At 38.4% G+C, this 27,531-nt stretch overlaps 1 protein-coding gene across 1 annotated transcript; it reads left to right on the top strand.

The window, feature by feature from the left end:
• Positions 1 to 1,539: 1,539 nt before the first annotated feature.
• Positions 1,540 to 7,370, top strand: cas (castor zinc finger transcription factor). Its single transcript, XM_073963331.1, has 4 exons — positions 1,540 to 2,939; positions 4,580 to 5,384; positions 5,679 to 6,082; positions 6,154 to 7,370. The coding sequence occupies exons 1-4, from the start codon at positions 1,899 to 1,901 to the stop codon at positions 6,577 to 6,579; spliced, it is 2,676 nt and encodes an 891-aa protein (XP_073819432.1). The 5' UTR covers positions 1,540 to 1,898; the 3' UTR covers positions 6,580 to 7,370.
• The last annotated feature ends 20,161 nt before the right edge of the window (positions 7,371 to 27,531 follow it).

The following is a 27,531-nucleotide window of genomic DNA, read 5'->3' as shown; positions in this document are numbered from 1 at the left end:
AAGCCTCTTCAAGGGGTCCTCTATTCTAAAAGACCATTTAGGGGGTCTTACATTCTACAGAAGCCCATTTAAAGTGTCTTTTGTTCTACAGAATCTCAATTCAATTCTACAGAAGACCCTTTCAAGGGGTCTTCTATTCTATAGACCCTTTTCTATTTAATAGAAGAACCTTAAGGCGTCTTCTATTTTATATGAGCTTTTAAAGGGGATCTTATATCTGTTGAAATCACTCAGAGGTGTATTCTATTCTATAGAAGACCCTTCAAGCGGACTTCTACTCTAGAAGGCCCTATTTCTATTATGTAGAAGACCCTTTGAAAGAGCCTTCTACTCTTTTTAAGTTTCTTAAATAAGTTTTGTGTGTTATAAAACTCATCTAAAGAGGCCTTCTATTCTACAGAAAACCTTAAGGGGGTTTCTTTTCTATAAAAAAACGCATCAAGATGCCTTATTTTCTACTTAAGCTCCTCAAAGTCTTCTATTTAAGGAGTGTTCGGTTAAAAAGGGACCCTGTTATATTCCATAGAATCCTTAAAAAAACGACAGTCAATTAAAAATCAAAAAAATATTTATATTTTTAATTTTATTCAAAAACCTTGACCTCTCAAATTTCCTACACTCTAAATCCTGACCTTCCAAGGTAACGGATAGGTCATGGTCTTCGAACAAGTTACCAAAAAATACCCCCACAAAAAAAAACTACAAAAAAATTCTTTAAAAAAATACACAAGAAATTGTCTCATTATTTTCCCTTAAAAACAGCATTCATTCTCTCCTTTTTACTCACACTCTCCCTCTCCCCTTCTGATTAATAACAATTCTAAGCCAAACAAGGATGAATTCCTACACTCCTGTTGGTTAAACAGGCGAAATTTTTTAGCAAAAAAACGTGTTTTTGTAAAAATATTAGCATTTCTCGCCTCATCATTGGCTGGAAGAGGAAGGAGGAAGAAAAACCAAACTAAAAAAAAATATTTCAAGAGTCCCAAATAGGAAGCAGCACAACAAACATTTTTTTGCGCGCTCTATACCACCACATAATACAATAGGAATTTTTTTGGCACAACCAAAGGACAATGGAAATGGAAATAAAACACAATAAGGGATGAAGCAAATCAACAACGCAAAAATAGCCTTCAAAAGAGTTGAGTGGCGAACAAAATAACGTTTAATAAAAACCTAAGCAAGGAAGGACAGACACGCAAGAAAGGACATTTAAACAACCCCTTTTGTTCCTCATACATATCCAAGTAAAGAGAATTTGTTGTATCCTTGTTGGGTTTTTTATGCTCTTATTTTTTAAAACGGGATCCTAGTTTTCCTTCTCTCTTCCACATTATAGGGAATGTTGTGGGATTTTCTTTGTTAAGAGAGAATGATCTCGTGTTTGTTAAAAAAAGAAGAGTATTATAGAGTTTTTTAAGTAGAGAGAGGGTTGTTTGTCAATTGTGTGCGTTTTTTAGTGAAATGCTAAGAGATCTTTTTAAGGAATTGCCTTGGAAGATTTTTGCTATATTAACCGCTCCCCGTTGAAGAGTTAAATCAGTTTGAGCTCAACAGCCAAGCTTGAAATAACTCTTGTAGTATATTTCGCTTTTTTAATACGCTAAACGTTGAATAGAAAAATTTCTTTAAAAAGGAAAATTTAATATTTTTACGTGAAGTGACAACCAAAAAAAAAGAACACACAAAAACCACATAACCACCCAAGAAAGGATTATTACAACCAAACAAAAATCTTAGTTGGATTACAAAAAAAAAATATTTAAAAAATTGTTGTGAAAAATTGCAAAAAAATATTTAAAAAAAAAAATTAACAACAAAAGTGCAAAAAATAAAAAAAAAAAGAAAAATATATTTTTTTAAATAAAGTTGTAACGAAAAAAAAATAAACAAACATGTCTACCCAATTGGAATTTATTATGCAATTGTACATGATGAATTTATTGCAACAACAGCAGCAGCAGCAACAACAATTGCAACAAAACCAGCTACAGCAACAACACCAACAACAACCATTTGCCTTAAGTCCTGTTAAAGCCAAAGATTTGGATTCAACACCCACAACCACCACACCTCTGTTAAGGACCCAGAAACGCAAACTCTCCCAAAACACCAACACCACCACCAGTAGTAGTAGCCGTAGTTGTAGTCCCAATAGTAATTTGAGCCCCCAATTACCACTTACTGCCACCAACAGCTATCCTGCTCCTGTTACTCAATTTTCCCTACTACAACAACAGCAACAACAACTACTATTGCAACAACAACAACAGCAGCAGCCACAATCTCAAGCCTTGAACCCCATGTTGTTGAATAATTTGCCAGCCTTGACCCAATTTATGTTAATGCAGCAGCAAGCTCAGCAGCAGCAGCAACAAATAACCTCCTCCAATCTCTTGCTAACCCCCACCACACCCAATTCCTCCAACAATTCATCATCATTGTCCTGTACCAACCCCTCCTCAATGGCTGGAAATTATTTAGGCAACTCATTTGGGGTTTATGGAGCTGGTTCTACTGCTACTGCTGGTTTTTTGCCTGGAGCCACTCCACCTCTTTCCTCTGCTCCAGCAGCCGCTTCCACTGCTTCTCTTTTCTTTCCCTCCTCCTCCTCTTCTGCTTTTCCAGCACAAAATTCTAGTTCTTTTATAGCTTCCTCACCCAGCCATAATTTTCTTCAATCATCTACAGTGACATCGACCCCAATGGCCAATGCTAATAAAATTCCTGCCGTCGGGAATTCTTTTAATGTAAATGCCGGAGTTGATGTCCATAATGTAGAAGGCGATGTTGAAGAAGAAGAAGATGATGTTAAAATCATCAAAACTGAGCAATTGGATAATGATGAAGATGGCATCCATCATTTGGCAAATTCCACCTCTGGCCTAAGGCCCTTGGAATTAACCGCAGATTCCATGGAGGATTCCAAGCATATGGTAAGTAAAGTTCAAATTTTTTTAATTAAAATATAAAGGCCTCGACACATAAGAAGCATTGCTTTCTTGCTTAAGTCATATCTGGTAAATGACGAAAGACCAAGTTCGACCTAATTCAAATGTGATTCTGAAATCTTTTCATTAGGTCGAACTTGGTATTTAGTCTTTTATCAGATATGACTTAAGCAAGAATGCCATGATTCTTATGTGTCGAGGCCTTAAGTTTTGAGGAAATAAAATGAGGTTAAAGCTAACTAACCATAGTTTAGCTATGTCTAAACCTTGGTTTAGTTTTGGGCAAACCATAGTTTAGCTTTGGCTAAGCCTATGTTTAGCTTTGGCTAAACCTTAGTTTAACTTTGGCTAAACCTTAGTTTAGTTTTGTCTAAACCAGAGTTTAGCTTTGTCTGAACCATAGTTTAGCTTTGACTAAGCCATAGTTTAGCTTCGGCTTAACTATAGTTTAGCTTTGTCTAAATTATACCTTAGCTCTCACATATTTTAATTAAAAAAAAAATTGTCATTTAAGTTGTCAATCCCATTGTTTATCTGTCAAATAAATAACAGATTTGCCCCAAATACTTGCCAATGTAAATCAGATTATAGTTTATTTAAAATTTATCCATTAACTTGTTAAGAGTACATTTACACTGACGTTTATTATCATGACAATTGTTCTGTGGCGATTTCATTTGACATAAAATGTATGAAAACATCTGTCAAACAAATCAAAAAAAAGAACCATTATCAGTCCACTGGAAATGTGCCAGTGTAAATGTGCTTTAACTGTCGGCATAAAGGCCAGAACAGAATCAATCGTCGCTTGCTTTGCTTGCTTCCCCAAATGTCAAATTATAAAGGAATGCCAGAGCCTCTTTGCAAATCCGCCTGCGTTCCTCTTTAGGAGGCTCTGGCATACCTTTATAATTTGACATTTGTTCTGGCCTTTAGAAATACATCTTATAGTACGTTTACATTTATGAAATCGCGTGGATTTCAACTTATCGTATAAGTCAAATAAAAACTCATGTGAAATCCATTGGATTTTATTTGACATTTAAGCACTCCAAGTTGTCAATACCATTGAAATCTGTCAAACAAGTGAAGATTTTTGCTAAATCCCGTACCTTAGGTGCTTCCACAAATTGGTTTAGCAACAAATTGTAAATTTTAAAAGCCAAAGCTCTGATAAAGCTCTTAAATTGGCTCTGGTCTAGCAAGTCAAGCCTCTCTTAGCTCTCCCTAACCTTTATTTCCTGCCAACTAATCTCTCTCTTTGTCTTTGTTGTGGTCAAAAAATCACTTCATCTCCCTTTTGCCTGCTATTCGTTGAATAGTTCCTCAGAATCTCAAGACGCTTGAGAACTTTATTTTTTGTTTACAACAATAACAATACAAATTAGCAAAAAAGCAACAACAACAATTCCAATTAGCGGCAACAATGTTACAATTTTGAACACTTGTGGTCTTTTTTCAACTTTTTTTAGTTTTCAAAACATAAACAAAGCTCTCAACATTGCACAGATGTCATTACTCACGTGTGTGGGTGGGCAGGAAATTTGAAACCTCGGACATGTTTGCAGCAGCATACACAAGAAACGTTTTTTTTTAACTTTTTTCTTCTCTCTTTCTCTTTGCAGCCCTTTACACCCGAAAAATCCAGCTACTGTGGTGGTGCCCAACAGCCCCTGGTTGACAATGATGCCTCAAATGTAACACCACTGACATTGAAGAATGCCATTTTGACACCACCCTCAAGTGAACAGCTTTCCTCAAAGCCAGGTAGTGCCACATTTGAAGGATCATCGTCTTCCACTGGTGGTTGTGGTGGTGCCATTAATAAATCTTCCTCCACGTCGTCCAATTCATCGGGAACAACAGCCAATCTTACCGGCAGCACCTGCAGTGTCTCCGCCACGGGTGTCGATAGTTTCTTGACCGAAGAAAATCTCAAACATTTACGTAAAAATTCCTCCTATTTGGAATGTGAAAATGCCTTGTGTCGCCAGGAAAATCTTCGTGAACATTTCCATTGCTATGAGGAACCGTGTCAGGGAAAAATCCTAAGCAAAAAAGATGACATCATACGTCATTTGAAATGGCACAAGAAACGTAAGGAAAGTTTGCTATTGGGTTTTGCCCGTTTCTCGTCATCGGATGATTGTGCCCCGGAGTATGGTGCCGGCTGTGCCTACAATTGGAAACAAACTCATTATCATTGCATCTATGAGGAATGTCCCAAGGTTTATGTCAGCACCAGTGATGTACAAATGCACGCCAATTTTCATCGCAAAAATTCGGAAATTGTCCAGGAGGGATTTCGCCGTTTCCGGGCCCATGAAAATTGCAAAATTGAAGAGTGTCCTTTCTATGGCAAGAAGACGTCGCATTATCACTGCTGCCGTGAGGGTTGCAATCACACCTTCAAGAATAAGGCTGATATGGGTAAGTTGAGAAGAACTTCTTTTCTCTCACACATTTAATTACAATAGGTTTGTTCGTTACCATAAACTTCTACAGATCAAAGTGTCAGTAATAATTATTATTGATGATGTAAATACGGCTTTATTATAATTAATATATTTAAGACGCATTTACATCAACGCCTCATTTGAACTGTCAATTATATTGAAGATCTGTCAAATAAATGACGTATAATTGTTAACCTTAAAAAATCATTTACAAATTTGTGCTTTAATTTTCTCTAAAATCTCTCCTTCTCTCTCCCTTCTCTTACAGAAAAACACAAGGTCTATCACATGAAGGATCATCAATTGACCCAGGATGGTTTTAAGAAAATTTTGAAAACTGAAAAGTGTCCCTTTGACGATTGCAAATACTCGTGTGTTTCGAATCACATTCATTGTGTGCGGGAAAATTGCAATTACATTTTGCACTCCAGTACTCAGATGATTTCGCACAAACGTAAACATGATCGGGCAGAGGGTGAACAAAATTATCAGCAATTTAAGACCCAAAGGGATTCCAGTGAGGAAGAGTCACCCAGCAATACTGTGGCAACAGCAGCAACAGCCACAACTGGCAGCGTGAAAAGTCTCACCTCCAATACCTCAACGCCCCTATCATCGCTATCGGCTGAACACTTTTTGGCCCGCAAACGTGGTAGGCCACCAAAGAAAATTGTAAGTTAAAACTTGAATCCGAAACCTTGGTAACATGACCACTAACTTGAAATTTTTTCCTTTTCTTTTAGCAATTGCCCTCCGAGTCCAGTGAAGCCAAGCGCATTAAACTAGAAGCCGCCGCCGCGGATTCCAACTCAAATAGCTCAATTCCAAACACCACCAGCTCCACCGTCAACACATCGTTGCCCGCCCCAACCAACCCCTTGGCTGCCACAATGCCCCTGATGAATCCCTTTATGGCCAACTTTAATCCAGCTGCCGTTGCTGGGGTTGATCCCAATGCTCCCAATTTCCAGCTGACCCATTTGATGGCCTTATTCCAACTGCAAAATCCTCTATTCTATCAAAATCTCTATCCACGAGGCATTACCGCTGCCAATATGGCCAATATTTTGGGGGCAGCAAATTTGCCCGCAGGAAATACCACACCCAACACCACCTCAGCCACTAATGTTAAGCAGGAATTAAACGAAAAACAGGAATTCAAGGAATGAATAGGTCTTGGCACATTTTAGGCTCGGTTTTGTTAATAACTCCTTGGGATGATTAAAGGACGACTCTTGCAAAAATGTTTGGCTTTCGAACATTTTGTGGTCCTCAAGATCATCTGCGGGAAATGCGATCTTTTTACAGATCTTTGGCCTAGAAGATCCATTGGAGATCGTTATGAGTACATATACTAGGCAAAGGGATTAGGCTGGCTTATGACAATAAGCTAAAAGCTTTAATTCCTTTTTGGGTTTTTTAAAGATTAAAAGAAAAGGGAAACAGTTGTTAGAAATCAAAAAAAGAATGAAAGAGAGGTCTCATCTCAGGCCTAACTTATCAAGGACATGGTTATGGTCCAAATAAGTAAAGAAATCAAAGTTATGAAAAGCTTCTTTCAAAAGTTTTTTTTCTATCAAAAAAGCTTTTGCAACAAACTTTTCATTTTTTGAAAGAAAAAAATCTAACCTCACAAATGTTTTGGTTTGAAAACATTCAACTCCAAAAAAAGTTTTTCAAATCACTTCATTTGCCATTTAAAAAAAAAAATATTAATAAAAAACCAAAATAAAAACTAATTTAAAATTGAAATAAAATTAAATTACTTTTTTTTTATAAAATAAAAACTGTGATTATTTTGATTAGAAACCAAAAACTATAAATTTTGTATAATTTAAAAACAAAAACTTAATTAAAATCCTCGTTTGGCTTAGTTAATTTGTAAATAATTTTTGTATATAAAAAAAAAACAATTTGTTGTTGTATAATTAAAAGAAAAAAAAACTGTTTTTGAAAAAAATTAACTGAATACTTTTTGGAAACATTTATTCTTGAGGAATACTTGGGCACAAGAAAATATTGCGGTACTTGCAGAGGTTATAGGGTGTTTAAATATTAATATAAAAATAAGAAAATTTAAACACCGTTAAATATAATCGTAAAATTAACCATTATATTTATCCCAGATACTCTCTTGAAACATTTTACCAAGAAGCCTTATAGCTCATTTAGATTAGCCATAAATCCTCGACTGGATTTAATAAATCCAGTACAAATCTCATTGCCTTTAGATATACATTTTGAAGGATTTAAATGGCAGTCAGCTGATTTTTGTTCATAGCACAATTACCAAGGTAGATGCATCAGCCCATCTGAACGAATTTGAAACGTCAAACGATTTTTTTTAAATTGAATTTAAATTGAAAATTTATTCTTTTATACTGAAAATGTTAGCAAATTATGCTACTAATGCTAACTTAAAGAGCAAATAAAGAATTATTTTATCACAGTTTGCCCATCTAAAATAAATAAACGAATTATTTTATCGTTTAGACATCATAAATATTAGTCTTGGTTGATTATAATCAACATTGTACATCAAAACAAATTTAATTTTTCCGCCTTGTTTACAAATTTTAACATTTTAAATTATTTTTAGTGTAGCAATTCACCGATGCATCTACCTTGTTTCTTGTGCCAGCTTGCAACTTTTTGTATTTTCTAGCAACATGTTGCAAAAAACAGAGTTGTATACGAGGATTTATTGCCAGATTTAAAACAAATCCACTCAATAGGAGGATTTATTTTTGTATGGGAAATCTGGTAGATTTTGGCTGGATTTAGCAAATAAAACCTGATAATGGGCTAAATCCGGCTAATGGTGTCATATCTAAATGGCATATTATATTCCCCTTTACATTAACACCAACAACAGGTGTTTTGGGAAACTCCTCATTTATTTGATGAACATTCAATTGAATTGACAACATTAAAGATGCATTTTACTATTGCCCATTAGGTGTAAATACGGCTAAAGTCAATACAAAACTTGTTTACATTAGAACTTTTTGTCCAGTTAACCATCTCCACGAAGATTTATTTGGCCTATACGCAATGGGATTGACATTTGAAATCCATTAAATTCAGTTACATGTAAACGTAGAAGATTAACATCGAAATTAACATATTAACAAATGAATACAACCTCTTATGGAAATGGAAACTATCAACGTATGATAAAAACTTCTGTTGCTGCATCGATGATTTTTTAACCGGCACCACATTTTTGTGGGTGCTATTTACAATTTTTACAAAAAATAAAAATAATATTAAATAAATATACAGATTATTGTGTTTCCATTATTATTTTAGGTAGTGTAACCTACTCTCCAGCTCATGTTTAGTTTGACAGTGTTTAAGACCGATCTGTATAGGATGGATCAAATTGATTGCGGTATGCAACCAGTTTCCTATGTGTGTGCCCGTTCTTCTTCTGTCTTCAGAAGACCTAAAGAGGTCTTCTGTCTGTAGAAGACTAAACAAGATCTCAAGAAGTCTACTGTCTTCATAATACCTATCTAGGTGTTATTAATTTTTTTTTGTAATACCTCAAGACCGAGGTTTTCTATTGGTAGAAAAGAAGAAAAAAAAAACATTTGGAGTTATTCTTTTCTGTTTTTAGAAGACCTTAAGTTGTCTTTTGTTATAAAAGACCTCAAAAGGTCTTCTGTCCAGAAAAGACCTCCAAATGTCTTCTTTCTAATATGTCTTCTGGCTATGGTCTTTTGTCTTGAGCAGACTTCAAAAAAAGAAGACTACAAGACTTCTTCTGCCTATAGAACATATCTAGAGGTCTTCGGTCTATAGAATACCTAAAGAGTTCTTCTGATATAGAAGATCTCAAGAGGCTTCTGTCTATAGAATACGTCAAGAAGTTTCTGTCTATAGATGACCTCAAGAGGTTTTCTGTCTAAAGATTACCCCAAAAGGCCTTCGATCTACAGAAACCTCAAGAATCTCCTTTCTAAAGAAGTCTTCAACTGGTATTTCGTCTATGGACGAACAGAACAAATGTTCTGTCTATAGAAGACCTCAAGAGGCATTCTGTGTGTGGAAGACTTCAAGGGATCGTCTGTCATGAGGTCTTCTGTCTATTAAAAACCTCAGGAGTTTTTCAAAAGTCCGTCTATAGAAGACTTCAAGAGATCTTTTGTCAATAGAAACCTCAAGAGGTCTTCTGATTATAGAAGACTTTAAAAGGTTATCTGTCTATAAAAGACCTTCTGAGGTAGAATACTCCAAGCGGTCTTCTATACACAATAGACCTCTTGAGGTCTTCTATAGACAGAAGACCTCTTGAAGTCTTCCACACAGAACGCCTCTTGAGGTCTTCTGAACACAAAAGACCTCCTGAGGTAGAAGACCCCAAGAGGTCTTCTGTAGACAAAAAACAAAGAAGAGGTATTATGTCTACAAAGTCCTCAAGCGGTCTATAGAAGACCTCAACAAAAGTCCTTCAGAGGTACTAGATCTAAAGAAGAGGTCTTCTGTCTTTAAAAGACATAAACGATTTTTTTATGTAGATGATCTCAAGAGGTATTCTGCAACAGAAACCCTAAAGAGGTATTCTGTAACAGAAGACGTAAAGACCTGTTGATCAAATAAAGACATTAACCGGCATTATGCCTATAAAAGACCTTAAGAGGTCTTCTGAGAACTTCTGCAAGAGAAGATTTCAAGAGGTTACCTCCTTATAGAAGAACTCAAAGGAATTCTTTCTATAGAAGACTTCAAGAGGACTTCTGTCTATAAGAGATATTATCCTACTGCTACACAATACCCATCCTACCATACTGATTATAAGTTTTCAGTATATGGTTATATTTCATATTTGCTGATAGGTATTTTCTACGGGTGCCACCGTGGTGCAATGGTATGCACACCCGCCTTGCACGCTAAAGGTCGTGGGTTCGATTCCCCGGCCAGTCAACATCAAACACTTTTCAACGGTGGCAAAATACCCCTCAGTAATGTTGGCGACATTTCCTGAGTATTTCAGCCATGTAAAACTTCTCTATAAAGTGGTGTCGTAAGGCACGCCGTTCGGACTCGGCGATAAACAGTAGGTCCCATATCATTGAGCTAATATGAATCGGGGTGCACTCATTGATATGAGAGAAGTCTCCCCTGTCCCACCTGGGATGTTGGTGGAACAATTATTATTATTATTTTCTACCTCACTTCTTCGGTTCATTTTCAAACCGAGGAGGATTTTAAATCAACAGATTTCGTCTGTAGCCCTTCTTTTCTCTTACGGACTATGTCGATTTTTTCGACATGGACGACAATAAATCCTAAACAGCATTAATGTTTAGGATTTATTGTCGTCCATGTCCCCTCCCCTGTCTTTATCGTAAAGCGATCTAATTATAAAAGTTAAGAAAATGGTCAAGTCCAATGGACCATTGAAAAAAGTGGGCGTGGTCAAATTTTCTTTGAATAAAAACCCAAGTTGGATTATGACGAACATTTCAAATAAATAATTATCCAACTCGGTCCAACCTTTCTCAACTGATGCCATTACCAACGAACGACATTTGATTTTTATACCCTACACCACTATGTGGAAAGGGTATTATAAGTTTGTTTTGGTAAAAATTCATGTAACACCGCGAAATATCCAGCGGTATTTTGCATCATATCTTTTACAACACGTATTTCAAACACAGTATTTTTTGAAAGTACATATTTAGACTATAAAAACCCTAGTAGGGTTTTGTCCTGTTCCAGTTCCTGTTCCAGTTGTTCCTGTTCCAGTTGATCCAGTTCATCTAAACCGGGCTAAATCTACACTTTTTTTCATTTATCAGGCCTTCATCTCAGAAACGAATAGGAATTTGGCCTTTCTGCCTTTAGCAATATTGTAGCCCTTAACTAGTAGAACATATCTTTTGAAAAAACCACATAAGAAAAACTCCATCTAGGGCATCAAAATCTATAAAATATAGAAAATTTTACATAATTGCTGAAATTCTGATCAGTATCGGCTAATCTTTTGTTAGTTGAACCAAGTAACCTTTTACAAAAATCTTCCAAATACAGTTCTCAACAATTCTTTGGAACATTCTGAAACTCTTAAATGCTTACTTCATGTTGTTTCAGCGGTATTTTGCATCATATCTTTTACAACACGTATTTCAAACACAGTTCACACCAACCGTTTATTCTCGCATTTCGGATTTCAGTACATTATTGATATTTTTATTAAATCGTCGTTGAAAAATGTACTGAAAACAACGAACAACGGTATAGAAGCATTTTACAACAATGACATGTTCTGAAGAGTTGTGTATTACATTCCAGGGAATATTTTTCCAAAAGAAAATATTCAGAAAAAAATAACGGTTTTGGAGATACGGTGCGAAATGTATAAAAATTGTGGCATTTTTGCATATATTTTGAAATTTGAGGCACTAAATGTAGTTTTTCGAGTTCATTATTTCTCCAAATATGTTATTCTTGTCCTTACCTACAAATTTGCTTCAGAGGTCAGTAGAAGATTCGCATTGGTTTCAGAGATATAACCCCGAATTTTTTAAAAACTCAATATTTAACCATGTTTAGATGGGGCCATAAAATCCGAGCTGGATCTGACACAACAAAACCCAACTAGAGTTTCTTGCCGTTTGGGTCTGTACTTTCAAAAAATCCTCAGTTCGAATTGTTTGCACAAGATCACCTTAAAAATGTTGCACAGTGTTATTTAATAATTCTAGTACTCTTATTGCAGTACCACCTCTAACAGTGAATCTGACAAATAAATAATAAATCAGAAATCCATTTCTATTTCATAGCCCCATACCATACCCATTGCACTTTCGTACTCTTCGCACAATAATTGTATAATTCCAGTTTCACCCAACACCAAATTTAGGACCATCTTGCACTTTTCATATTTCCAACACCAACTCAATAATTCAGTCCTTAGCGACCTCCATACCTAATTTCAGAATTTGTATGCATTTCAAAAACAACTGCGAATTTCACAACTTCAGCCTTACCCCATTACTAGACAGCGGAATTTTATGCAACCCCTATTTGTGGTCCGATTCATGTCAAATTTTGGGACTGGGCATATTTTTGGCTTCTGACTACATTACAATCGAAACATATGACATATGCAAAATTATGAAAAATGCATAAATTTTTGCATATGCAAAATTTATGCATTTTACATATTTTCTTATGCAACAAATATTTTAATAATAGGTACAAAAATGTTTGTGTGTAAAATTTTTCTTTTTACAATTCTCTTCAGACAAGTCAATAAAATAGAGAAATTTATAACCACAGCCTTCAAAATACCGAAAATCGGGAGGTATCGTTCTATGGGGGCTATATGAAGGCCTGGACCTAAACCGACAAATTTTAGGTGGAAAGTTTTTTACCCCCAAGGAAGACTTAATACCACATTTCAGCCATTTCGGAGGGATATTGAGGGCACAACCTTCAAAATACCAGAAATCCGGAGGTTCCTTTCTATGGGGGCTATATAAAGACGTGGACCTATACCGATAAATTTCAGGTGCAAAGTTTTATACCCCCAACGAAGACTTAATACCAAATTTCAGCCATTTCGGAGGGATATTGAGATCACAACCTTCAAAATACCAGAAATCCGGAGTTACCGTTCTATGGGGGCCATATGAAGACGTGGACCTATACCGACAAATTTAAGGTGCAAAGTTTTATACCCACAACGAAGACAAAATGCCAAATTTCAGTCATTTCGGTGGAATATTGAGGCCACAACCTTCAAAATACCGAAAATCGGGAGGTACCATTCTATAGGGGCTATATGAAGACGTGGACCTATACCGATAAATTTCAGGTGGAAAGTTTTATACCCCCAACGAAGACTTAATACCAAATTTCAGCCATTTCGGAGGGATACTGAGGGCACAACCTTCAAAATACCAGAAATCCGGAGGTACTGTTCTATGGGGGCCATATGAAGACGTGGACCTATACCGACAAATTTCAGGTGCAAAATTTTATACCCACAACGAAGACAAAATCCCAAATTTCTGTCATTTCGGTGGGATATTGAGGCCTCAACCTTAAAAATACCGAAAATCGGGAGGTCCCATTCTATGGGAGCTATATGAAGACGTGGACCTATACCGATAAATTTCAGGTGGAAAGTTTTATACCCCCAACGAAGACTTAATACCAAATTTCAGCCATTTCGGAGGGATATTGAGATCACAACCTTCAAAATACCAGAAATCCGGAGTTACCGTTCTATGGGGGCCATATGAAGACGTGGACCTATACCGACAAATTTAAGGTGCAAAGTTTTATACCCACAACGAAGACAAAATGCCAAATTTCAGTCATTTCGGTGGAATATTGAGGCCACAACCTTCAAAATACCGAAAATCGGGAGGTACCATTCTATAGGGGCTATATGAAGACGTGGACCTATACCGATAAATTTCAGGTGGAAAGTTTTATACCCCCAACGAAGACTTAATACCAAATTTCAGCCATTTCGGAGGGATACTGAGGGCACAACCTTCAAAATACCAGAAATCCGGAGGTACTGTTCTATGGGGGCCATATGAAGACGTGGACCTATACCGACAAATTTCAGGTGCAAAATTTTATACCCACAACGAAGACAAAATCCCAAATTTCTGTCATTTCGGTGGGATATTGAGGCCTCAACCTTAAAAATACCGAAAATCGGGAGGTCCCATTCTATGGGAGCTATATGATGACGTGGACCTATGCCGACAAATTTCAGGTGGAGTGTTTTAAACCCCCAACGAAGACTAACCCCCAGTTTTTGTAACTTATTTTTGTTCGTTCGTCTATATTCGTAATAATTTAGGCATACATAGCTCAGCCCCCAGATGACATACACATCTAATTTTTCGTATACCCGTTCCATATATCATTAAGGATTCCTCATTTAAAAATCAGCGCTCTACATTTGCGCTAAAGCGAGTAAATCTATCTACAAAATTTGACAATTCGGGTGAGAAGAATAAAATTTTTTACAAAAACTGGGGGTAAATACCAATTTTCAGTAATTTCGGTGGGATGTTGAGGCTATAACTTTCAAAATACCGAAAATCGGGAGGTACCGTTCTATGGTGGCTATATGAAGACGTGGACCCATGCGGACAAATATCAGATGTAAAGTTTCATACCCCTAACGAAGACTTAATACCACATTTCAGCCATTTCGGTGGGATATTTGGACCACAAATCCTTGAATATATTTTTGCATATGGTTTTGCATATGCTCATTTTATGCAGATATGTAAATATATGTCAAAATATGCACGATATGCAGAATATGCAAAATATGCAAAAATTTCTGGGCCTAATTATTACAAAATAAAACGAGTTTCTCTCTAATCAGATTTTCTCTACGACCATCCTAACCATATATTCATTTGCATAGGATTCCGCTGTCTACCCATTACACAACAGCAATTTGAACCAAATTCAGTGGCATTAATTTTCGTTCACTTATATTACGTATATCCACTAACAACCACCCCCATTACTCAACCCTAAACACCAACAGCAACTATAATACCAAATTTCAGAATTCCACCTCTATTCATATACTAAGTTTAGTAAAATTTAATACTCCACTCCATTCCAACAGTAATCGTAATTCTATATTTCAGGATGCGTTCACCAATTCTAAATTGTATCACATTTAGTATCATTTAGTACTTTTCGTACACATATCTAAGTACGAATTTCACAAAACAACATCCATATCTCAGTCCTCCACTCCAACAATAATCTTAATTCCAAATTTCTGGATTCCACCTCTATTCATTCACCCAAATCCAAATTGTACCAAATTTAGTACTTGTCCTACACATAAGTACGAATTTCCGAAATCTATCTCAATGTTCCATGCAACAGTAATAATAATTATAAATTGCACGATTCCAGCTCTATCCATTCACCAAAATCTAAATCTAAATAACCTTTTGATACATCTATCTAACTCACCATTAGTGATCCTCATTCCCGATTTCAGTTTTCTAGCTCTTCCCGTTTGTCTAATACAAAGGGTACCATATTTAGTACCTTTTAGTACTTTTCGTACCCTTCCAGTTCGAATTTTCAAAAACCGAGCCTCACCCCTACACACCAACAGCAACACACACTCAAAAGTTCAAGTTTCTAGCTTCAGCCGTTTCGTCTGGGCGATGATCTGTCAGTCACTCACTCACTTATCACTAAGCTCTTTTATATAATAAAGATTAAATTGGTGTTTATAAATTATCTCAAGTAAAATGTGTATTTTTATACCCTCCACCATAGTATGGAGGGTTTACTAAGTTTGTTTTTTTTTTTATTTTATTTTTTTTTTTTTTTGTAACGCATTGAAGTATACATTTGCGACCCTATAAAGTACATATATTCTTGATCAGGATAAAATTCTGAGTCGATGCCGAGCCATGTCCGTCTGTCCGCCTGTTGTAATCAGGCGTTGAATTTTTGCACCCTAGTGTCTTTTTTCCCATAGGCAGGTCAAGTTCGAAGATGGGCTATATCGGCCCACGTATTCGTATAGCGCCCATATAGCAGTACATCCCGATTTTCGGTATTTTGCGGATTTTAGCTACATTTTTTAACCGAACTACCTGTTATTTGACATTTGAGGTTCCCAGTGGTCACAAAATATCTCCACCAAAAATTGTCAACATAGGTGCAATGTTTGGTATAGCCCCAATATAACGGTGCCTCCCGATTTTCGGTATTTTGAGGGTCTTAGCTACATTTTTTGACCTAACTACCTGTAATTTAACATTTGAAGTTCCCAGTGGTCAAAAAATATCTTCACCAAAAATTGTCAACATAGGTTCAGGGTTTCGTATGGCCCCCATATAACGGCACCTCCCGATGTGCGGTATTTTAGAGAATTTTAGCTACATTTTTTGACCGAACTACCTGTAATTTGATGTTTTGTGGTTCCCAATGGTCATAAAACTAATCCGCCAAAAACTCTCAACATAAGTCCAGATTTTGGTATAGCACCCATATAACGGTACCTCCCGATTTTCTGTATTTTGAGGATCTCAGCTATATTTTTTACCTAACTACCTGTAATTTAACATTTGAGGTTCTCAGTGGTCAAAAAAGATCTTCACCAAAATTTGTCAACATAGCGTCGGTGTCATGCTTAAGTGTTCCATACGCCATTTTTGACATTTTGAGATAAAGGTACTTTACAGGGTTTTGAACCATGCTCTTTCAGATTTTTTGGTCGGTTTTTCTCTATCTCTTATAGTTTCTGAGATATTCAGATGCCAGAATGTTCCATATCCGCCTTGTGACCCAAAATATCTTGTCGTTTTGTTCCATATCCATAAAGCCTGGCGTATGGAACAAAACAACTTTGAACTTTTTAGTTCCATATCCATGTCGTTTGGCGTATGGAACAAAAAGAGACAAAAACGAATTGTTCCGCACCAAAAATGATGGCGTTTGGAACAAGTTACGGAAAAGTGTGGCGTATGGAACAAATTGTTTTAAAGGACTGGATTTAAAAACTGATGAATAATAGTTTCTAAATCCAAATATTTTTGAATTTTGTATTGTTATATGAAAACGAAAATTTATCAATCGTTTAAACAAAAAATCCCTAGTTTAAAGACAACATTTTGAGGTAAGTCCACGAAAATATACGCAAAACGTTCATTCGACTTGAAGCTAGTGTGGACACCGACTAAAAAAATGGTATTATAAGAAAAACGCGTTTAAATTTTTAATGTGTTTTGGTTGAAATGTGACAAAACGTGTTCCATGTGACACAAACTGCCAAAAACATGAAAAAAAGATTCCATGGAACAATTCAGCAACTTTTTGCAATTATAAAAATTGGCCATAACTTCTAGACTATCACAGATATCTGACTAAAATATACTACTGATATTTTCCATGAGTTTAGTTAAGTAGAACTGAGCTCTTAAAATATTGGATTATTGCACCATTTTTATCCTGTATGGCCTTAAACATTAACTTGAGTTTTTCTCGAATCAGGCAAATGGCGTATGGAACACTTAAGCATGACACCGACGATAGGTCCAGGTTTTGGTATAGCCCCCATATAACGGTACCTCCCTATTTTCGTTATTTTGAGGATTTTTGACCTAACCAATTTACAGGTAATTGAAGTTTGGAATTCCCAGCGGTCACAAAACTACTCCACCAAAAATTGTCAAAGTAGCTCCACGTATTGGTATAGCCCCCATATGTATAACTGTACCTCCCGATTTTCGGTATTTTTGAGGACTTTAGCTAGATTTTTTACCGAGCTACCTGTAATTTAACATTTGAAGTTCCCAGTGGTCACAATACATCTCCTCCAAAAACTGTCAACATAGGTCCAGTATGTTATAGCCCCCATATAACCTCCAGATTTTTGGTAGTTTGAGGATTTTAGCTAAAATTGTTCACCGAACTCCTGTAATTTGACGGCTGAGGTTCCTTGTAATCACAAAATTCTCCACCAAAAACTGTGAACATAGGCCCGTGGGTTGTCAAAGCCCCGATTTTCGGTATTTTGAGGATTTTAGCTGCAATTTTTGACTGAACTATCTGCAATTCAACATTTGAGGTTCCTAGTGGTCACAAAATTCCGCCACCAAAAATTTTCCACACTTTGATATAGCCCCACATAAAGGTGTCGATCGATTGACGACATTTTTATATGTATTTTTTGCCTTATTTATCAGTGGTCGCAAAATATATCTTCCTAAAATTGTAGGCAGGAAAGAAAATAATTATTCCGTTTTAGTTCGGATATTTTATGGTGGAGGGTATAAAAAGTTCGGCCGTTCGGTAGGGCAAGTAACGCTTTTTTACTTCTTTAAGAATAAAGAAGATACGACTGACTCACCGTTTAAATCCCGCGATGTCAGTAGGCTTTGGGTGATTCAAAATTTATCGGCGGCTGTTGTTGAATCAAAGTAAGTACTCCAACCAGATCTGACAGCATCATCAGATCTAACCCCGTCAACTCATGTAGATGATCCACGCTCGACACATCCGGTAGCAATCCGTAATGCACTGTTTTGAACCTCTTGAAAGTTTCGCCACTGGTTATCACTGAGAAAGGATGTCCACACTGGGGCCATATAACTCAAAATTGGGCGACTGATGGCTGTAAGAGTTTATTTGTCTTTATCTCCTTCCTTGTCATCTTTTAGTACTTTGTTCTTAAGGTGCAAACAGAATGAGAAATTCATGTTTATCCAAGCCTAAATTTATGTACAAGAATAAAGAAATGCAAGATCGCATTTTAATTAGGTAGTACTTGGCCATTGGGCTTTTACATGAAATCAAGCGTGAAGCGAAGCAACAAAGTTCATTGTATTTTAACTTTTAGTTTGGAAATTTAATATCTGCGCCATGCTTAGTAAAGTTAAGGAGATTATAAAACACAACACTCAGGATCTTCGGGTGTGGGATGGTCGGTACTGTTCTTCCTTCGGCCTTGATATCTAGTTCAGCCCTTAACGCACGTGTCCGGGAGTTAAAATGGTAGATGTTGACTTGGGCGGTGATGTGATCAATTTCCTTTCCTGCATTAAAGCGAAAGAGAATCTGCTAAAGTTGGTCTGGCAGTAAACGGCGAAAAAACCAAGTTGATGGTATCAACGCGTAATATGTCCACAAACCCCGCACCATCTGTGAATGTTGGTACCTACAATTTTGAGGTAGTAAAGGACTTCGTCTACCTCGGCACCGCCATAAACACAACAAATAACATCAGTTGTGAAATACGAAGAAGAATAGTGTTGGCTAACAGATGCTACTTTGGGCTGAGTAAGCAGTTTAGGAATAAAGCCACCTCTCGTCAAACAAAAGTAACACTTTACAAAACACTGATACTACCCGTGCTAATGTATGGTTCCGAAGCATGGGTACTTGCTCAAGCAGATAAGGCAGTGCTTGGTGTGTTCGAGAGAAAAATTCTTCGAAAGATCTACGGGCCAATCTGTGTTGACGGCGAATATCGGCGTCGTATGAACAACGAGCTGTATCAACTATACAATGACATCAATGTAGTTGAACGAATCGAGATACAACGACTGCGATGGCTAGGCCATGTTATAAGAATGAGTGATGATGAACCCGCAAAAAAGGCGTATAAATACGGGCCGCATGGAGGTTCTCGCAGATCTGGAAGGCCAAAGCTTCGTTGGAGCGAACAAGTGAAACGAGATATCAGAAAGTTACATATCCCAGATTGGGAAAATACAGCAGTAAACAGAGAGGATTGGAGATTTTTTCTTAGTTCGGCTTATGGAACAAATGTTCTGTAAAAGGCCAGCTAAGTAAGTAAGTAAGTATTAAAGCGGCGATGGTGGCTATATAGTCATTGATTTGAGGACTTCTTTTATATTGACGCCAGAAGACATGATGGTGCAATCATTTGCGTAAGAACACATTTTGATGACATTCGGTGGTTTAGAAAGCTTCGCGAGGTTGAACATGAGCGGTGACAATAATCCTCCTTGAGGAATGCCCATTTGTAGCTTGCGATGCTACGATTTTCTGCCTCGGAAATTCTCATATGCCTGTCTGCCATTGAGATAATTACCAAGCAAGGTACTTGATAATATTGGGTAATGTAGAATCCATTATGTCACCCACCAGAATCGAGTGATTAACCGTCCGTGTCAACTGCCTTTGACAGATCTAAGGCGGCGATTACAGTTCGCGCTGGCGATCGAATCTAGTTCGGGCCATTCGCAATGTATGTTGTGATGTCATTTAAAGCCGGCGTTGTGCAACGTGCTTGCCGAAATCCATGTTGGTAATTCGCCAGACCACCATGTAGGTGGTCGGAACAAGTTGGCAACAATAGCGCTTCCAGAACCTTAACTTTTGGTGACAGCAGGGAGACTGGCCCGTATGATTCTCCCGAATTAGTTGGTTTACCGGATTTAGGAAGTGAAATATCTCTCACGACTTTCTAGATCTCTGGTATAACCAGTTTATTAATCTGGAGATTTAGGAGTTTTGAGAGGGATTCCAATGCTAATGAGCCGAGATGTTTTAGCTTCACCATGAATATCCCACCTGGACCATAAGCCTTAGATGTTTTTGCCCTGGAAATTACGGTTTCCACTTCACTGGGTGTGAAGGAGCTGGGACTTGTCTCACGTCGGAGTCTCCTGAAATTTCCTAAGGTTGGCTCTTCTGGTCCTGTTCTGCTCGATGCTATGAACAATGAATTTCTGACTATTTGCATATTGAACATCGCGGAAAGTAATAGCGATGTTAACCTGATTTTTTTTTTTTTTTTGGAGCCGGCTAGACTTTTGATGGTATGCCATAGTTGACTGATTGACAAGAGAATTTATCTCTTCCGTCAGGGATACAATACTTTGGTCATTGGCACATGGTTGTCGCAGGTGTTCGCGTTCATCAGCAAGACGTGCTCCAGGTGTCGGATAACCCGGTCTACATTGAGCAATTCGACCATTTTGACAATAGGCTGTGCTGAGAGACGAAGATGTTAAACTTGTATGACTGCTATTAATGGAGGTGTTCGGCGAGATTGGAGCACTGTTCTGTAAGGTGGTGTTGGAGCGCTGTCCGTCACAATATTGCCCGTCCAATCTCTGTGCGAACGCACCGTTTCATATGGCAAAAGTCTCTGTTACATTGAACTGAAGTGATATCCCTCCGCATCACATCTTTACATAAAGAACAAAGCCAGATTCGTTGTTTTTGTAACAGTATTTAAAATGTTTGTATGTATGCAGTGTGTCGTGCGGGCCTGTACCGCATGCTGGGCTGATGTTTTGCACGGTATTACCTATCCTTGCCAAAACTACTCTGGTTTGTCGTGGCAGCTGACTCTCCTCAGCTTCGATAGATGGGGGATACTACGTAACCCTGCTTGGACCTGTTTTTCTAGATCATGAAGATTCCTCCTGACATGCATGGGTAGAGGGTCCACCATATGGCGATTGCGATGGCTCTCACGGTAACACCCGAGCAAGTACTGTAACGAAAACTTGGCATTATGTTGTTGTACTGGAAGAATATTGTTGTTGTAGCAGCATTTAAACATACGTAGAAGCATAGGTTTAATGCTGGGTTGGCAGCCGCTGCCCGAAACACTATGGTTCCGGTTCAATCCGGTACGAAAGAACCCGTTGTCGTGGAATAGCGGAATAATATTTGTCTCATGTAAATGGGTCACTGAAGTCATGTAGTTCTCAGTCCCTTCTGACAGGTTTGAATATTTTTCCATCGCGTTGCACTTACCACACTGGCGCTGCATAGCTTACCACAGACCGACCTATCGCCTTATATGTGGTCGACAACATATCTTTAGCTGCACCCTAAGTGTTGTCGGCTAGGGTCTTTAGGACCTTGTTCGTACATGTCGCAGATAGCTGTGATATGCGCGGACGGCATGAACATGCTGTCTAATGTGACCCCTAGAATTTTGGGGTACTTTGTGTTCGCAATTCTCCCACCATCGCCATGATATTCAACTCTGTTCTCACCTCTGCCGTTCATGTAGTGAACAGAGTAGCCGTAGAATTAGTGGCGGATATTTGCATATTCCTCACGTGGAAATGGTGGTAAGATCAGCTAAGAAGGAGTTCTGCCGTTCACAAATTACATCAGGGTAGGTTCCTTTCGATCTCAATGCCGTCTGGAGGAGCGCAATACGAGAGAAGTAGAAGATAAGCAGTTCTGGAGATATCACCCCTTCTTGAGGAACTCTACAGGGCTTGGACTTATTTTCCTGAATTCCACGTACGACTGGCGACCACACATATAATTAATTATCCATCATTTTAAACTTGGCCGGTGGGTATTCAGCTCGAGAACCTCAAACAGCGTAGAATGCTTGACAATATCAAAGACATTTGACAAGTCGAGTCTTTACTACGGGCAACAAAAACGAAATCGCTCTGTGTGATTCACCTTTCTGGCTTCAGAGCGGGTCCATCCTGCCCATTTTCCATTTTCCAGACTTTGGGAACAATGTGGGTGACTAACGACAGGACTTTGGTAAGATACTGAACTCCCACCTCATCCAGCTGTTTCAGCATTACCATGGAGATTCCATCGAGGCCCAACGCTTTGGATGATTAAGCGTTCCGGATGACATTCGCAACATCATCCATTGTGAATTGTGGTGGTTTCTCCTCAGCAGGACAATATCAAATGCGACTTAGTACTCTTCTCTTCGCCCCGTCACTCCAAGAGTCACGAAAAACTGTCGATTAAAATAACTTATCAGTTGCCCAAAATTCACTTTTTTCAGCTCTAATTTTTCAGCGGCTGTTTCCTGTATCGCGGCGACCATGATGTTCCTCCGATACATTTCGGTCTACGATTTCGGTGACATTGTTGCGGAGGTGACGGTTCCTGATCGAAGATTCCTCCGAGTCAATTCAGTGCATAGAACCGCACCACAGTGGGACAAAAAGAGAAAATAAAAGTTAATTTTTTATTGTTTGTTTATCAATAATTTCGATTATAATAGTTTTATATTGACAATTTTACTTTATTTACAGATTTATTGGGTACATTTTTATTTTTTATATATACTTTTTGAAAAGTTCCCATATAACGGTACCTCCCGATATTCGATATTTTGATGATTTTTGCCAAATTACCCATCTGAAATGGCTAAAATTTGATATTTATCCTTAGTTGGGGGTATAAAATAGTCCGACAGAGAATTTTCGGAACAGGTCCACGTTTTGATATAGCCGCCATATAACGGTACCGCCCGATATTCGGTATTTTTAAAGTTTTAGCCACATCATCCAACTGAAATGGATGAAATCTGATCTGAGTATACATAATTTATGGAGGAGGCTACAGTAAGAGTTCAAAATCACCCCAAAGTCGCAGGAAGTAATTTCAGAAGTTATTCTAACAAGATGTATAAAAAATTAAAACAAAAGTGGAAGCTAAACCACAGAGCTCTTGAATCAAATTTTAATTTAAGTTACACCTAGGAAGTTTTTGCGGATTCTGAAACTACAATATTCATAGATGAGAAAAGTCAAAAAACAAAAAAAAAAACGCCGGAGCGCTTTTTAAGGGTTTACCCCTACTTGTCACTTTCTATAGGTATTATAGAGTATACCACAATCAATCCGATCAAGTAGATCGGAGCAAAATTGGCTGAGATATGACCGTTCAAATTGAAGAATCCGTTGAGTTTTTTGTGTAGAGGCTCAACTTAAAACGCGTTTTTCTCGAAACCCTTTTTTTTGTTGTTGTTGTAGCAGCTTTTACAAGTACATGTAAATCATTATTTTATTGATTCGGCTCTGATTCCAGCTCCAAGCTCAGAAAGGACGCCACCTGAATTGGATTAGTCCAAAGAGAGAGAGGAGTTAAGTCAGTCGGGCTGGCTGGACAGTTAAACAGGTGCTGCGTAGTATGCGAACCGGTGCCACATGCAGATATTCCGCGTGCCATCAATCCTGGCCCAGTAAGAATTGAGGCGGCTGCACCAACCAGATCTAAGTTGCGTCAACACGACTCTCGTTTGTCTTGGCAGCTGCTGTTCTTCCGCTGCCACGGGTGGTGGATGATCTTCGAGGACTATATTCATACTGTAGGCTGCCAGAGCCTCTGCAACCGCATCAGTATGAACGTCTCTTAAACCTGTCTGGTATGCACGTTGATCTAGAGGTTCTCTTTTATATCTTTGGACCTCTCTCTCTAGATCTCTATAATCCTCCCTAAGGCATATCCACCAGATGGTGATTTGGGTGGTCTTGCCTATAGCATCCAAGCAAGTACTGCATCGTCAACATCCTGTTGTGACGACTCACAGGAAGGATCTTTGTCTCCTCATGTAAATGGTCCACTGCAGGCATGAGGTGACACCCTGTAGCTGTTCTCAGGGCAGCATTCTGACAGATTTGTAGTTTATCCCATTGCGTGTCACTTACGTTAGCAAACCACGCTGGCGCCGCATAGCTTACCACAGACCGACCTATCTATCGCGTTGTATGTGGTTAACAAGGTTTCTTTATCCGCAGCCCAAGTGCTGCCGGCTAGGGACTTGAGGACCTTGTTCCTGTTTCTCAGCTTATCACAGATAACTGTAGTATGCTGGGACGACTTATACATGCTATCGAATGGAACCCCTAGGACTTTGGGGTAGTTTGTGGTCGGAAGAGTTGCACCGTCGACCTGCACATTTAGTGGGAGCTTCATTTGCGCCGTCCATGTGGTGAACAGTGTGGCTGTTGACTTAGCGGTGGATATTTTCATATTCCTCGCGTGGAAAAACTCTAAAAGATCAATGAGATAGACATTTAGCCTTTCACAAACGTTACCGATATTGGGACCCGACGCCATGAGTGTACAATCATCCGCGTACGTAATTAACTCAATGCCGTCGGGAAGGCGTGGAATTGCAGAGAGGTAGAGGTTAAACAGTTCCGGAGATATCACCCCTCCTTGGGGAACTCCCTGCTTCACTCTACGGGGTTTGGACTTCCTGTCTCTGAATTCCACGTATGACTGGCGACCACACAAATAGTTGATGACCCAGCGTTTCAGACAAGGCCGGAGGGTAGTATTCTCGATATCCTCGAACAGCCTAGCATTGCTGACCGTATCAAACGCTTTGGTCAGATCCAATGCTACCATCACTGTTCTGTGACATGGTTTGTCCTGGTTGAGTCCTCGTGCAATATATGTGGAAATGGCGTGCAGTACTGTTGTGGTACTGTGCTGCTTTCGGAACCCGTATTGATGATCTGCAACTGGATAACACGTTCTGATGCTGGGGAGGAGTAATGCCTCGAGTATCTTTGCTACTGGTGATAGAAGTGAAATCGGCCTGTACGACTCACCTTTACTGACATCTTTGCCAGGTTTCAGCAGCGGGACCACCCTGCCCATCTTCCAGGCATCGGGAACTATTAGGGTGGCTAGCGATAAGTTGAAGAACTTACTTAAATACTCGACTCCTGGGTCATCCAGCTGTTTTAGCATTACCATAGAAACACTTCTCTTCGCCCGGTCGCTATCAGGGTGCTCGATAAATTGTCGGCAGAAATAGCCAGCGCACCTCTTCGGATCTGTCACAGCCACGCCGTTAAACGTGACAGATGTCCGATCGTCTCTCCTACCAGGGTTCTATAGCGCCTTAACCGTTGTCCACAATTTATTACAGCCGGCTCCAATGTTGCAGCACTTCAGATGTTCTAGCCACTTTTTCCGCTTGTGTTCACTGACTAATCTATTGACTTCCATTGTCAGTTCCCTGACTCTGGGGTCGTTGTTGTTGTTGTTGTAACAGTTGTTGCGGGGCCCTGATGAACCGAAGTCCGTACCTGTACCCAAAAAAAAAATTTCGCGTGGGGGTACCTTAAGGCGAGACCTTTCTGCCCTGGTGGAGGTCTCAAAAACCACATAAAAAAACAATTAGCCCACAATTATGATGAAGTGGAGCGTAGGGCGAGATAAATTATGCCACCTTGGAGCACTCTCTAAGGGTAACTACACGGATGCTAGGTGTAGTTAGCCATGCTGCAAGTGGCCAATGTTTGGTGGGGGAAAATTGGTGTGGGCCACGAATATTTGGGTGGCGGTTATTTATTTACATGCCTCATTGGTGGGGAGGCGAATATTTATGGGGTTTTGGTCAGCCCAGGATGTCGATGTGCTGTTTGCAATGCCTGGGTATGCTAGGCCAGGTCATTGCAAACAATTTCCTCATGTGATGGAAATGCACGAGTTCCTTCCTCTATCAGTGGACTAGCATACCTTTCCAAGGAATCATATGCTGATCCACTGAGAGTTTGGGTGGGCTCATGCAAATCACCACAAGAGAAAATCCTGAAATTAAAAGAAAAAAAAAAAATAGATTAGTAAAATGTAAAATATAAAAAGTGAGGAACGATACAAACCACAAAGCCTCTGTCTTTATAAATAAATGTCAGCTGATGATAAGCTGTCAAGTAGTGGCATTCACTTGGAGCTAATGACATACGAATAGGTGGTGCCAAGTTCGGATAAAGGTAGACGTACGGCAATACCGACCATGGGCAATACCGAATCTCTTAAATAACAGTGGAGAGGAAAACGATGCTCTTAATATTTTTGAGTGCAAAATTAGGAATTGTTTGAATATTTTAAGAAAGGGACAATTATTGGTTTATAAAAAAGGGATGGCGAAACCTTTTTGGGTAAAATGTCGATCCTTGGAAAGCTGCCATTGCTATAGAGAGGTTATAAAAGAGAGTTTTTGAAGGGAAAAATTCAGTTTGTAAAATGGTGCTGGTGAGGAAACCTCTTAGATCTTCAAAGTAAACGATTTTTGAATTAGTGAAAAACAAGTTTTTTTTGGTTAAAAACCTGACAAAACATATTGACTAAATTGTGATTTGCTCTCGAAAAAGAGAAAAGAGGTAGGAAAAGTGATTTTACGTTAAAAAAAAAGGAAACAGTGTGTAATATCATATATATAATGTTTTAATTAGGCAAGGAGTGAATGACAGAGATATTGTGGTGAAAAGGTTCTGAGCGTGACACAGAATATAACGTAGATTCCGGCTAATAGTTACAAGGCTGGCCGAATCCGATATTGTGTCCGTCAATCCCTGGAGGAAAGCGAGTGAACTAAAAATAACCAAGACAGAACCCATCCAATTAAGGTAGGAAACAGTTTTACCAATACGATAATACGAGCTTCCCTACTGCCATCTAGGGAGCACGCACCACAAATCATATCAATACGATCCACTCAACCGTGAATCAGCACCAGGCAACAATTTATTCAGGACACCTAACTTGTCATTTTGGGACACGTAGTCCAGACAACCTTCTTTTTGATATTGTGTCCGAAAGTTCCAAAAAAAGCCATATATGGACGTATCAAACAATACAGTCAAATTCAATTAATAATCTGTGTGGATGGTAATGCCACAGAATTGTTCCGACCAAGTGATGAAAACAAAGGGTTATAAGCGAACTGAAGAAAATCGAATGTCCATTATCTATACCCTAATATTGGCCCCTGTTGGCATAATTACCTCATTATTTATCGAAACTAAAGTATTCTTATCCGATATATATTATCTTTTATTTACTCATTTAAACCTTTAATGACATTTATAACGTTTATA

The sequence above is a fragment of the Musca autumnalis genome, unplaced genomic scaffold (genome assembly GCF_047663935.1).
Source record: "Musca autumnalis isolate F117 unplaced genomic scaffold, ASM4766393v1 scaffold_1, whole genome shotgun sequence".
Taxonomy (NCBI): Eukaryota; Metazoa; Arthropoda; class Insecta; order Diptera; family Muscidae; genus Musca; species Musca autumnalis.
This window is presented reverse-complemented; position numbering and strand designations above follow the sequence as displayed.